We start from the raw sequence: 14,404 nt of genomic DNA, 5'->3' as shown, positions 1-14,404 counted from the left end.
CCGCGTTGGGCTCCACACATCCCACGGGGCGAACCCTCTCCCCGCGCCCCGCAGCAGGCCGCGGCGATTGGCCTCCGGCTGGCTCCCAGCCGTCACCCCGCCCCCCCCACCCGCGCGCCCGCGGTCCCCGCTGTCCCCCGCGGTTCCGGCGAGGCCGCGCCGCGCCGCGCTCGGTTCCCATTGGCTGCGCGCGCCTTTGTGTGGCGGCAGCTGCGGCCCCAGAGCCTTTGAATGTCGAGAGGGGCCGGGAAGGGAGCCTTTCCATGGGCCATCTGTCTCCCCGCCAGCCGCCGCCCCGCCACCGCCCGCGCCCCGCGCTCCGCCTCCCGCCCCGGCGGCTCCCGCAGCCCCGCCGCCGCCCGCGCCCGCGCCCCGGAGCCGCGCCACAAAGGGCCCGCGCGCAGCCGCCGCCGCCGCCGCGCGAGGAGCCAGGATGGTCCTGGTCCACGTCGGCTATCTCGTGCTTCCAGTGTTTGGCTCTGTGCGAAACAGAGGTATCTCTTTTTCCTTTCGGGGTCTGCTTCCGAGCATGGATCGCCGCAGGCACCGGGTGGGGGCGGGCGCCACGGGCGGCCGGGACTTAGGGCTCCCCCGCGGGGACGCTGGGCGAGCGGTGGCTGCTCCCCACCCCCTTTTGGGGAGACCCCCGTGTGTGTGTGTGGGGGGGGGGCCGCCCTCGTGGGAGCTTTTGTAGTGAAGTTAGGGTTTGGCGAATTTGGGTCCCTCCCGCCCAGCCCCATTTTTATTCTTTGCGGCGGACGTGGTTCCCCCAAATCACAGCCCTTTTCCCTAATACCTAGCCCTGTATGATCGAAAGAAGGCGAGAGATAAATGACTCTGTGCGTGTCTGTATGTGCGTGTGTGTGTGTGTGTGCGTGTGTGTGTGTGAGAGACAGAGAGAGAATATGCACTCTTGACTTTCTGCGACTTGCTTTTTTTGGAGGCATATGTGTTTCCTTTTATGTGTGTTTGTGTGTTTTGTATTTCTTCATTTTTGGTCGTTAGTACCGATAACTGGTTAGCTGGGATCTAGGTATCTGCCTTATCCCATGCCCCACCCCCCACCATCTCGTGGGCACTTGCACGATTTCCCGTCCCATCTTTTCTTCCCCTTAACCCTTTTTGTGTTACTGCCCTTGTGCTATGGCCCTGCTCACCCCGCCCCCCGCAATTGTCTTTGTATGACAGTTGCATTTGTGGGTTCAAGATGCTTGGGAATGTGTGTGTGTGTGTGTGTGTGTGTGTGCACGCGGGTGTATGTGTGTGCGCGCCTCAGAGCTCAGACGTGCGCTGCCGCGCACCCCTGGGCCCGGCAGAGCTGGGCCTGTGGCCCTGGGGTGTTGTGCTGTGTGTGAGGTTGAGGTGGGAAGCTGCCCCCAGCTAGGCCTTTGCCCCGGGCAGCGGTTGACCAAGCAGCAGGCCAGCGCGGGCTTTGTTTTTAACTGGGATATATGGGATGTGTTTGCATGGTCCCCTTTCCCCACCTCCCTTTCCCCTTACATTCCGCTACAACAATAGCTTGATTTCCCCCTCTTCTCCCCCTTACCCCACATTTCTTCCATTTTCTTTTAATCAAAAATTCCCACCCCCCAAAGCGAATCCTAGATGCATTTCAATTCATTTTTTTTCCTTTTTGTATTCTGCCTCTGGACTCACATTTCTCTTCTTGGAAATGTTTCTTTTCTCCCACTCCACGTCTACTTCAATCCCTGCTGGCAGAGGCCCCCTCCCCACCCCCTCCCGCACATACTGAATGATGTCTTCCCTTTGCCGACCTGGCTCCGGCTCCAGTCAGAGTGGGGGTGGGGGTCGCAGGGCCAGCGCTTTAGTGCGCCCGGGGGGCCCAATTGGGCAAGACTAGGAAAGCCCAGCCCTCCTCCTTCGAGCCCAGCTGTCCCCATCCCCGCGCCCCTCCCCAAAACCCAAAAGGCGAGGTTGGCCCCTTCAGGCCTGTTTGAACCGCAGTTTTTGTGTGATGATAGAATGATGACATTCTGCATTTATCAAATCTTTTTTTTTCTTCATTGTGTAGCTCAGTGAATGGTCAACTCGCTGCTGTGTGCGCTGTGACCCTTCTGCCTCCGCATTTAGCTGTATTGTGACACCCCTCTTAACCATTTCCTGTCTCCATCTGAGGAACGCATTGCTATTTAAGCGGCAGTATCCCCTATCTCAGGCCAGCCTAGCGTGGGGTTGAGGGGATGTGTGAGGAAGAAGGGGCTGGATGAGATCTCCTTGAAATGCCACCCCCCCCACACACAATTATCTCTTATTAGTTGGCATTTCCTCTTAAAACGGGTGTGGACCATTACACTAGGCAGAAATTCAAAAATGATTAAGAAGGATGTTGAGCCTGAAAGTATAATTATCCTGATTAAATCATTATCATCCTCATTAATACCACCAATCTCTAAATACCATTGCAGGATGCTGGTTCCATGTTTTGAAATGCAAATTGTTCAGCTGCCTTTAAATTTTATTTTTAATACCACTCCCCCACCCCACCCCTCAATCCAACAAAATAAATTTTGCCCATCAGTCAAAGTTTACTTTCATGGCCTACACACCCACAGGAAATTTAAGGGCTGAGGGGTGAGTTGGGCTGTGGGTAAAATTTAGCACAATGTGATAAGAATTCATGACCTTCCGATAGAGGATACTAATGCTTAACTCAACAAGGTCCTAAACCACAATCTTCTTGTAAAACTATTAGATGGTCTGCCAGCTTAAATCTGTTCTTTTTAGTTTCCATTGTAGTAGTGTAGGATGTAGGCCATTTCAGAATAGATGTAGAGAAATAACCATTTTTGTATCTTCATCTTGTTTAGCCGAGTACATTGCACTGTAAATCCCTGTTAAGTGGATTCCTTTTGCCTTGGCTTGGAGGCTGCAACACCCCATTTTCCAGTTGTCTGGGTGGCCATCAGCTGGCTGCTTCATAGCATCCAGGCATACTGAGGATTGGATTTAGTTGGAGTCAAAAATTGTTAAATATAATATTAAAAAGAAAATCTTTGATCAATGACAATTGCAGCTATTCCAGCCTCTGAAAATTTGGTGCACCAAGGTCCCTGGCTTACGGGGGAGCCATGGCCATAGGGTCTTAATTGTTTAATTGTACAATGTCAAGAGCATCCTTGGACATCTGCCCTGGCCCTCAGAGCTGCGCCTGTAACAGCCGGCTCCCTTCTGTCGCCTGGCCAGCCAGACCTGCTTGAAAACTGAAACAAAACAGCAGCAATCATGAAAGAATAGAGACCCCACTTGGAGGGCTCTTCCAAAATAAAGTCGCAAGTAGCCTCCCCGGACTGCCATTTGGCAATCTGAAAAAAAGAAAAAGAAAAAAAAAAATCTCAGCAAAATGGTTTTCCATTAAACAGGGGTAGCGTGTTCTGCTGTGCTGAATTACTTCCTGTTCTTATTTTGTGGGTAATTTTTTCTGTATCAAATATCCTTTTGGTTGTGTATCTTTTTCACCTTTTCTTGTACTAAAACTTAAGCATGATCTGTATTTTTTTACATCCCCCAGTTGACAATGTACAGCGCTCGGTTAGAGGTGTTACCCTGCTGAAACGTACTGTGGTCGTGTAGCCCGGGCCATCTGCTCATTGTACGCTGCTTTTGTTCTGTTGCCCTTCCGAAGCATGGTGGGCCCAGCCTTTTTTTTTGTATCGTGTGCATGATGACATTGTTACACACAGAATCCACTAATACTAATATACAATCTCTCAATAAAGAACTAGTTTTCCTATATTAACCTAGTGTGCTTTTTCTCTTGCTGTTTTCCCATTTATTGTCGTATCCTGCTGTTTAGATTTTCCCCCTTGCTTTTCTATCCCCACCCTCACCCACCCACCACCCCCACCTCCCATTGTAAGATTTGAGTGAATGCCTTTTCTTTTTACTTTCTTTCTGTTTTTTTCTTTCTTTCTTTTTTTTTTTTGTGGCACAGATTTGGTGACTTTAATCTCATCTAGTCCATATCTTTTAACAATAGAAGTCTGGGGCCGTGGAATGGGCCAGTTGTCCTGTCACACGGAAACAGCATATATAGAGAGAGCACCCCTGTCTTAGGCCACCTGTGTACCCAGAGGTCTCCACATTTCATCTTAGTTCCCAAGCTACACAGGCACTGGTTTATGATGCTGGTGAAGGGAAAGGAAAATAACACTTAGGTTGAGAGAAGGGATACTGTTCTTAACTAGCAATCTTGTAGCATTTCAGACTCGCCTGACAAACCCATTTTGAGTTGTGTTTTAACTATTCTGTTTACTGTCTCATTGATTTACTGTCCTTATAAATCATGTTGGGGGTGACATATGACATGTAGTCAAAGCCATGACCTGGAATTTTCAAGAACCTTCAATGTGCATATTTAAATCCTCGGGACCTACAATGTAAGATTCTCATTGAGATCTTAGATAAGGAAGACGTTCGAAACAGAAACTGAGAACACCCCACCTTATCCCACCTTATCCCAGGGCTGGCCGGGAACCCCACCTAGTACTATAGGGACAAGAGGGTCTGCACCCTCTGCAGCCTGTGAGCCAGTTAAAGCTGATTATACCCTGCTTGCCTGACAGCTGCTTCATCTGTGGCCCTAGGGCTTCTCTTAGGAGGAAGCAAGTCAGATCACAGCCTTTGTGTATGCGTGTGTGTGTGTGTGTGTGTGTGTGTTGGGGAGCGTCAGGAGAAAAGTCAGGACCTTCTTCTAAATTGAATTGGAAGAACCCTTAAAATATGTATTTTTTCCCTCCCAGAATTGCATTGGAGAAGCCAGTGGAGAGGTATTTTTTCCCCTTGGAGTGGAATCCAAATTCAAGCACTTGTCAATTACACCTATTCAGTTTCAGCCCAGAACAAGCCTTACTAAATGAGGCATTTTAGACACCCAAGGAAATCAGTTGATTAAAGAAATTCATGGTTCCTTCAAAGGGTCATCATTTTGAAGCCCATTCTTTCCTGGCCGACGTGCCTTGTCCTTGATCTTCTGGGCTGTCTCCCCAGGCTCGCCCCTGGCCCTTCCCGGGCAGACAGATTGGCGGGCAGTGGGCAGGCAATGTCCCCTGCCTGACCACTGCACTGCCCTGCCTTCTTTGTGGCTTCAGTACAACTCCCCCATGCCCCCACCATGGCTGCCCTCTCCGCTCTGGCCCTTTGTTCTCATGCTTTTCCCAGCCAGGGTGGGAAGGCTGAGCTGATTTACTGTGACACATAGACACACATGGATGTTCCCGGAGGAGGTGTGTGCTGTAGTGTGTGCAAGAGGAGATACACAGGTCTCCAAGGCTGGTCTCATGAGGATTTTTTTTCTTTAAAATTTTTTTTCAGTTTTCATGAGACTTAATATTAATTTTGTTCCTAGTTTGGGATAGCAAAATACTCTGCCAGCCAACCTGAACAACAACAAAACTACCCTAAATTAGGTGACCCCTCTCATCTTACCCTAAATATTACATCAGTGTTAACCAACTCTAAGATTTTTATTTCTCTAAATTAGTGTTGAGTATATCAATACTGTTTGATAATATATTTCGAGGTTAGTTTATTAACCTAATAATAATATAGAAAGCCACTGGGTTAATGGGAAATCACGTTTTAGCAATTTATCAAGCACACACAATATTTGACCCAGATTGTCAGAAATAAACACTAGACATGTTACGAAGACTTCCCCTCTGACTGGATAATTTAGGAACTACAAAGCTGATATCTGTTATATTCATTCTCTCAACCCTCTGACACATACCTGCTTTGACTCCAGGATTTTGGAAAAGCCACCTGTTAAGTGGATCCTCTACTACTAGCTTTGTGATAAGGTGGAGCATAGCCCTTTTTTCCGGTTCTTTCTGAACTCAAAGACTTCTCTCTAATGTCAGATAAGGCCCTCTGAATTGAATTTTCTAAAATAATAATTTTCCACAAACCAGCAAATACTATTAAACATTCAAGGTCAGGGGACAAGGCCAGAGTACTGTCACTCTCATGCAGATGATGAGGCTGGGCCACCTCTCTTTCTTTTGCAGTTTTCTCATCTCCTGCCCCCTTACCATCCCTCCATCTTTAAATAAGCACCCTGCAGTGTCACATTGGAAAACTTGGTAGCTTCCTAGGCAAGTGAAGCAGCTGCTCTGTGCTAGATCCAGGTGTACCCTTGAGCCCTCTTCTGGAGCCAAGACCAGGAGACAAAATGCCCTTGACTCTGAGCCAGGGCATCACTATTGTTCTATCCATTTCACTAGAGCACTGTTGCACAAATGTCCAGGACAATTTCTCCTTAGTTTCTCTATAGATCTAAATCCCTTTTAAAAATTTCTAGCTTAACCTAGCATGAATATAAAATTAGTATTTATTAGTTTCTGGTATGGTTTAGCCACAGATGAACCAATATATTTCCAAGAGGATGGAGTCAGAGGACTTACCTTGGAAAGACTCAGATTTTCAGGATAATCTAAGAATGAAAAGCAAACATAACCTCGTAGTTGAACCACTTGCAATGCCTATAACTCATGTGTTGATCACTCATTCATTTGTTCATTCATTCATTCACTCACACTGTTCATTTATTTAAAGGATGTTCTATGATCTCTACTTTGGGGCAAGTCTTGTGTTAAAGGGTTACAGAAAAAAGAGGGACCTCCTGGGCTTATGTTGAGGCTGGGAGGAATGCTCAGGGCCCCAGATGCTGCCCAAGATGTCTGAGCCGAAGGAAGCACCCAAGTGAAGGGAAGACTGTCCTGCTGGTGCAGCAGGCTCGGAGCTGTCAAGGGTTTGGGTCCTAGCTCAGTCTTGATCTGGAACAGTGAACATAGCCGCTGGTCGAGCATCACCTGGACAACGACCATCATGAAAACTACCTGACAGGGGGTGTCCAAACTGAAGGTACCTGGCACATGCTGAGCACATGCTAGATGGCCACCCTTCCTCATCACAACTGTAGGCATTTACCAGCCTGAGGACCAAATAAAGTCAGAGATGACCTTGCTGAGGATGGGGTGTGCATACAGGATGGAGGAAACGGGGAAGCTTGCCAGGTGGGTGTGGGGAGCCGTGAGATTTTGGCCAATCAATGCCAGCACTCTGCTGATTTGTCAAGAACACACATGCACATGAGGAGGGAGGTTGTGTGTGTGTGTGTGTGTGTGTGTGTCTATGTGTTGTCTTACACAGCTACAGGGACAGCAGGCCATTGTCCTGCCTTTGAGTGGCTCTCCCCAGACCATAGGCAGGAGTCTCAACGGTACAAGGTCTGCAGAATGTGGGGAAAAGGTGGAAGAGAGTTCAAAGGCAGTTTCTGAAGCCTTTGGAAGAGTTTGGACTTGCTCCTGTGGCCCCTGGGAGCTCTCAGGGGATGGTGGTGTTTAGTTGGTTTATTTATTCTGGCAGCTGATGACAGAGGGGTGAGATGGAGGGGCTGAGGTCAGGGAGGAGGCCATGAAAACTTCCCAGGGGGTGATAGAGGGCCAAGCTCTGGGTCTGAGGAATGGGAAGACTGCTCGCATGGTATGTGGGGGTCCTTACCATAAGGGAGGAGTGAGCAGGGTCACACATGGAAGGGGCTGAATGGTATGAGGTCTTTGGGGTGCTGGGAAAACATATACCCATGAAGACAAACAGGGAGGATGAGAGGAACAGTCAGCTCAGGGAGGGATGAGTTCAGTGCTGAGAGATCATACAGCATTTGGCAGACGAAAGGGGATTGTAGTGATGTCTGGGAGTAGACACTTCTAGTACTGTTAAATTCAGCTTTCTGGTTGGGGTAGGAAATGAACTTCAATGGTAAATTCCCTCATGTTTACATGACACTCTCTCCATGCCTGACATCCCTTAACTGGGCCATTCACATGTACCATTAGCTGCTCGGGTCACCTGGAGCAGCCTCTCTTACGTTAGCCTCTCTGGTGGCTGTAGCTGGGTCCCACAATGTTTCAGTTTGGACATACTTTATTAAGTTTCCTCTTTGCTGAGAAGAGGCCCCAGGATAGGCAGGTGCCAGGATTTTTGCCTCCACGGATTTGCAGAAAGGTCAGCCTTACCATGGAGAAGGAGGAGCTTGAGGCCGCCCAGCCTGGTAGCTGAATGAGGCACCAGAGGCAGGGGTGTGGTGATGGGACAAGGACAGGGGTGGCAGGCAGGGGCTGGGCTCTGGTCTCAGGATTGGCCCCCTTTGTAAAGAGAGGATTTCCCCATTTCAAAGCTCATTTGCTTGCATGATCTCAGCCCCCAGTGAGGAGTAACTGGGAACCAGAGGAGGAAACTGAGGCCTAGAGTGGGGAAAGCCTTTATCCCTCCCCATCACTAAGAGGTTGAGCCCCCATGGCACTCAGGCGTGAGGGACCCTGTCAAGACCAAGGCAAGTGGAAGCAATCCTGCTTGTCTTCCACATGCGGTAGGACAAATTCACAACGATGGACTCTTCCTCCACACTGGGAGAGGCCGCATTGCAGCTCACGCACTGCAAGCTATGAGGGGTTCAGTCCCTAGTGCTGAGCCCCACATGTCTCACAGGGCATCCCGAGAGATGGGGTGTGCCTTGAGGACCAGAGAACCCCTTAGCAGGAAATGAGCAAGGAGCTGGGACCAAACGTGTGAGTTCTTTAATCTTCAGGAGCTGCCTAGCAGAGGCCTGGCCGGCTCACCGGGGCGGACATGGGGGAGGTAGAATCTGTGCTCTGCTTCCCACAGAAATAATAGGTGTCTATTTCCCAGGCTTTCCTCCTACATGGTAGGCATGTTTTGCAACCTTTCTTAAATCATCTTGCTGCCTTCACAATTTCATCTATGTTATAGCATAGACATAATAGAATCCTGTTTAGAAAGTAAACCAATGGGGAAAAACGTCCCTTAAGGAGCCCACCCCTCTGATCACATGAGTGAAGTGCCTTCCACACTTTTGTTCCTACATTTGGTGTGTGTGTGTTTTTAGTTTTGTTTGTTTGTTTGTTATTTTTTGGAGCAAACAGTGTACATACAATTTGGCATTCTCCATTTTTTTTATTTAACACAATGTCACACACATTTTCACATTTTATTGTGTTGTTTTCCACATGCATCACTTTGAATGATTACATAATATTCCACTGGAATGGTGGGGCTGATGGCTTTTGATGTCCTCAAACTGCCAAGGGTCATAGGGCCTCTCCATGCTGGCCTACTCTCTGCCTCCCACCTGCTGTTTTGAGGTGCTGAGGGAGGGTTAGTGGATGACTCGGACAGGTCCCAAGTCTGCCTAGCATTAGCCCTTTTCATCAGCAGGCCCAGTGGGGGAGGGGTGCAGGGGAAGGAAGAAGATGGGGATAAATTGTCCTGTGTGTGACCTGGGTCCTAGATCTTTTTCTGCCACAGATTCCCACTGTGATCTTGAGCAAGTCACCTTCCCCCCATCAGTCCTCAGTTATCCTGTCCATCCATGGCTAGGTCCAAAGTTTGGCCTTTATGGGTCTTGTCACATGAAGTACATGTGAAACAAATTGAAAAGGTAGCCTAAGGTAAGAGTAATAGGAATGACTAGCATTGTGCACCAGGACATAGTCCTGGCTTCCAGTTCTGTTCTGTCAGTTAGCACCCTGGTGATGCTGGCCAAGTATCCCTATTCTGCGACTTCTCTTCCTATCTGCCAAGGGAGATAATTGGCCTAATTGCCTCTTCCTGCTCTAAAAAACTATGATTTCCTCTTGATGAAAGTAACTTCCGGTTCTCTTGCCTTTTCTTCGGGACAGCTCCACATGACCCTTAGCACTCTGTGGGCCCTTCTTTGCTTTTTGCTGGCCAGGTTACACTGTGGCACGGGTGGGAAAGGAGCAGTCATGGCTCCTGCTGGGCTGGTGGCCCATCCAGGGCCACAAGCACAGACCCCAGGGCTCCCAAGAGAATTAGGGTTGGAACTGCTTCTGCTGTCACAGTTCCAGGGCTGAGGAGCAGGTCCCTGCTTCCCTTTAAATGTGCCCTGAGGTATGCGGCCTTGGGGTAGGGAGCCCTCCAGGAAGTCCCCCCAGCCATTGAGAGATGGTGATGTCACCCACGCGGTGGCCTGGCCATGACGATGCCTGTTCATATCCCTAGTTCACAGGGTTGGCCTCCCAGTCTAGGAGAGGAAGTGGCAGAGCTGAGTCAGCTTGTGCCTGAGGTGGGGAGAGCGAGAGCGGAGGAGGCAAGAATTCAGCCAGCACCTGTCTCAGAGAAGGCAGGAAGCCCCAACAGCTGCTGCTCCCCTGGGGGGTGAAGGTGGGAGGGAGGAGGCAGTGGCCTCTGTGTCCCTGCTGCTGGCTGAGCCCCAGGTCTCCCCTACCAGCTGCCAGGGTCCTGTGCCACCTCTTCTTGAGAACTCCTCTGGGCTGTCTGTCCCTCAGTACCACCTACCTTTTAGAGGAACTGCTTCTCCCAAGGTCTGTGGGAGCTGAGGGGTGAATGTGTCCACTCCGACTCCTGAGCTTGAGGTGCTGGCTTTCATTTGGCCTTTTCACAGCCCTCAGCCTTCACGATGGGCTCATTCCCTGGAGCATGAGGCATGGGGCTGCTGACCAGAGCTACATTTTGATTGTGAGGAAGGCAAGTGAGAAAGGGGAGGCCTAGGTCTACAGAATTGGCTCTTCTCAAGGCTCCCTGCTCTGCAACCACCCCATGGCCCAGAGTGTCCCCAGTCCTGCTGAGGGAGGAGACCCCAGAGGTAGCTGGGAGAGAGGCATGGCCCCAGTTCAGTCAGTGCTCACCAGAGCCCCTCATCTTGGACACCAGGGTGCGTCAGCCATGGCCTCACTTTTGGTGGGCAGAGATGTAAGTCAGGCTGGATCAGGAGAGAAGCGGTGCATGAGAGGCAACCCCTGCTTGTCTTCTCTGGCTGAGGTGTTTCTGAGGCTACTGGGGACTGGGCTGTACCTGCCACAGAATTCAAAGGGACAGACAGCAAGAGGTGGTGGGAGGGAGGCTGGGTCTGGCTGAACCCAGGGGATCCAGATATCCAGGGAAATGGAAGGGTGAAGAAAGCAGGTCACCTGGGGTGAGGGACCCATAGCTGGCTGGCCTCAGCTTGGTCCTGCCCAGCAGGTGAGGAGGAGAAGGCGGGATCAGAGCCGGGCACATGGTGGGTCCACCTAAAGGGTCCCTGAGCAGCCCAGACTTCCTGGAGAGAGTGAGGGGAGCAGGACAGGAAGGGAGGAGAGGCGGCCAGAGCCTGGCTCTGTGCTCACTGCCCAGGCCCTCCTCAGCAGGGACATTCACCCATCCCACGTGCTCCCCAAGTCTGAGTTTGCTTCCCTCAGGGAGCACCCAGACTGCAGGGGCTGGAGGGCTATTAGATGTGTGCTCAGCAGTCAGCAGAACCTTGACTCTGAGGACCCAAAGGGCCTGGCCCCACTGCAGGGTAAATAGTTCAGTTTTCAGTTTCACCTCTCAACTGGGGAGAAGCTAAATACCTCTAGATGCAGCTCTTTCGCCAACTTTTGGGTGAATCTATAGACCCTAAGTGACATACTCAGCTCAAGCTGTGTCCCACGTTTGCACTCCTCCCAAATGTGGGTGCTTCCTGGATGAGTGTGGGGAGCATTTTGGGGTTGGCCTGAGGCCTCTCGTTCCCAGCACTGGGGACCTGGGCTGTCCAACGGGCAGTCAAAAGCTGGCTCCCAGAGCCCGAGGCAGGGTTGGAACCCAGGTTTGTGCTACTGAGGGCCAGAGGGTTCCTTGGCTCTTGATTACAGTCTGTTAAACAGTATGAGCCTGGCAGCTCGAGCCGGGGTTGTCAGGGTTAAGCGGTAGCACACACATACCTGGGGGAGGCTTGCAGATTATGTGGTGACATGGAGAGGAGGCCAGAGCATGGAGACGAACCCACTGCAATGCTGTGTAGGGCTCTCCTGGACACTGTGGTAAAATCAATAGCAGAACATTTGCCATTTTAGCTATTTTATAATGCATAGTTCAATGGTAGGAAAAATACACACAATATTTTGCAACCATCACCCATTTTATTTCTTACACTTTTTATCATTCCAAACAAACAAAGGGCTCCATTAGTTTTCACCGACTTTGGGGCCTGCTCCCAGCAAGGACTGGGCAAGGACTGTGCTTACTGAGTCTCCTGGTGAAAGGGCTCAGGGCAGAGCGGGAGGGAGGACTAAGTGGTAGCAGCAAAGTATACACGGATTTTGCCATCAGGCAATCTGGCTTTGTCATCTACTATCTAGGTGACTTTGGACTTTGCTGAATCTCTCTTCCTCTGAAGAGATAGTGATAATTGATATTAATACCAGTGTCATGGGGAGGTGAGGATGAAAGAGATTATGTTGCATGTAAAGAATGAGGTACACAAAATCCTAGGAAGTACTTAGCAAGAGATGGTCATTTCCCAACTCCCATCCACACACCCCTCCTCCCCCTCTGCAGATGCACAAACCTGCTTGATCAGGCCAGGTGCAGCTAGGGTCCTTAGGGGACTTGGGCAGATAGGAAAGGGCTGGGCAGGTTGCAGTTTAATTGCCTAAGCAATTACAAGAATCCACTGAGATGTGGGCAACTGAGGTACAGACAGCAGGTGGCTTGGGAGAGCCCTGTACATTCCTGAAGTGGGTGGAAAATGCACACATCTGGTCACACCAAGGACCAAGTCAATGGTCATGCTGGCTAGAAAGTGCGGCCCAGCTAGGTGGGAGGTAGCTTGGTACACAGGGTGGGAAGAGGTCACCGAAGCCCATACAGGTTGGGAGCAGAGCTGGAGGAGGTGAGACAGGCTGCCCCAGAGAAAGGAGATCTGCCTCAGTGGTCAGGTCAGCCCTGCCCTGGCCCCTTCCCACAGAGTTCCAGATCCCGTCCAAGAGGTGAATGTCTGAGTCCTGTGGCTGTCACCCTTGTCTGAGTTTTCTTTTTCTTTTCTGAAGCATTGGATCCTCTCATTTCATTGTCATCCCACTGTCCCAGTCCCCTTTCTCCTGCCTCCCTGGCCTCTCCTGCTGTGATTCTCTGCCTCCTCTCTTGCCTCTCTGCCTTGCCAGACTGCTCCAGTGGGTTGCCCTGCTGTCCCTCCGAAGAGAGCCAAGTGGAGGGGTGAGGCTGCCCTGGAGCAGGGTTTTGTGGCCTCCCTCTAGAGTGGGCCACATTCCTAGGGCATTGGTTCTGCTCTCCAAAAATGGGGTGCGAATTCTCACCTGCTGGGCTGAGTGAGGGTTAAGTGAGATGTGGATGTAATGTGCCCACCATGATCCTTGGTACAGAGTGAGCTGCTCTTGCTATATGTGGGCACCTGCTAGGGGTCGTCACTTGCAGACTCCTCCTGCTGGCTCTCTGGAGGCTCATTGAACGCGATAAAGAAACAATGGTGGGGGGAACGTCTCTGAGGCTCAATGTTTTTGTCTGTGAAATGGGAATAATCATAGTAACCCCCAACTGTGGTTTAAAGGAGGCTCAGGGCCGGGGATTTAGCTCAGTGATTTCGCCGCCCGCTGCGCAAGCTCAAGGACCCGAGTTCGATCCCCAGTACCAAAAAAAAAAAAAAAGGAGGCTCAGATTCGATAATGGATCTGTTCAGCTCATTTAGCACTTGTGCTCTGAGTACCACAAGTGTCTGCACTGGACCAGGCCTTGTGCCAGGCCCTGGGGACAGGAGGATAACAACAAAACAAGAGCAGCAGCAGATACTCATGTAGCACTCACCTTGCCAGGCACTTTCCCATGCACCTTACCTGCCTCTCTGGGCTGGAAACAGATGTGTGGAGGTTCTGAAAGTCCAGTTCTGAGTCATAACTAGGTGCTTCTCTAGCTGGGGAGACACCCTGGGGGAGAGAATGTCCAGATTTGCTGATGCCTGAGTGAGTCTTAAAGGATGCGTGGGGCTGAGCAGGAGAGATAGGGAACCTGCCAAGGAGCAGAGGCTAATGTCCTGCCCAGGAGCTGGGGCTTTGCCAGCACTACTGGTCAACTGTGCCTACTGGTCAGCACTGCTGGTGGCCAATTGGCTTTAGTGGAGAGCCAAGTGCTCATAATCTGTTCAGACCCTTGACTTGTCTTGAGCAAAGGGCCAAAGGTGAGAGCTGGATGCTACCCTTGAAGAACTAGAAAACGAAGTAGGAGTCACCACAGCCTCCTGCAAACCAATGATGGCCAATGTCTTCACAGTAAAGGGTAACATGCTCTCTCATGGAGGGTGGGGGCTTTGGAGGAGCAGGGCAGTGGTTGTCTGGGAGACTTCCAGGAACATGCGGGGGGGGAACTGACCTTGAAGTAGAGGAATTTTCCACAGTGTCCACCCAAACATTGGGCCCCAAGCACTGCTAAAAATTCTTTCTGCAAAAAGGTTACATGCTTGGACAATTTGGAGATGCTTCACACTACGTCTCATCTTAGAGAGTGCCACTGTCTGTTAGCCCACCAAAAGCGCTGCTAAAGTCTGCAATAAAGACAGCCCTTTGGTTTTGCC

The 14,404-nt window shown here is 50.6% G+C and overlaps 1 protein-coding gene across 2 annotated transcripts in view; it reads left to right on the top strand.

The window, feature by feature from the left end:
- The first annotated feature begins 366 nt into the window (after positions 1–366).
- Positions 367–14,404, top strand: part of Ark2c (arkadia (RNF111) C-terminal like ring finger ubiquitin ligase 2C) — a 106,295-nt gene continuing 92,257 nt past the window's right edge. For both annotated transcript variants that reach the window (XR_002386282.2, XM_004855090.3), the window contains exon 1: positions 367–494. Coding sequence is in view for 1 of the 2 variants with exons in the window: in XM_004855090.3 (XP_004855147.1) it covers positions 434–494 (61 nt within the window). In the remaining variant the exon portion in view is untranslated. The remainder of the gene's footprint in view (positions 495–14,404) is intronic.

Source organism: Heterocephalus glaber, unplaced genomic scaffold (assembly GCF_053883595.1).
Source record: "Heterocephalus glaber isolate CG9 unplaced genomic scaffold, H.glaber_assembly_v1.0 deba00000331, whole genome shotgun sequence".
NCBI classification, from domain to species: domain Eukaryota; kingdom Metazoa; phylum Chordata; class Mammalia; order Rodentia; family Bathyergidae; genus Heterocephalus; species Heterocephalus glaber.
This window is presented reverse-complemented; position numbering and strand designations above follow the sequence as displayed.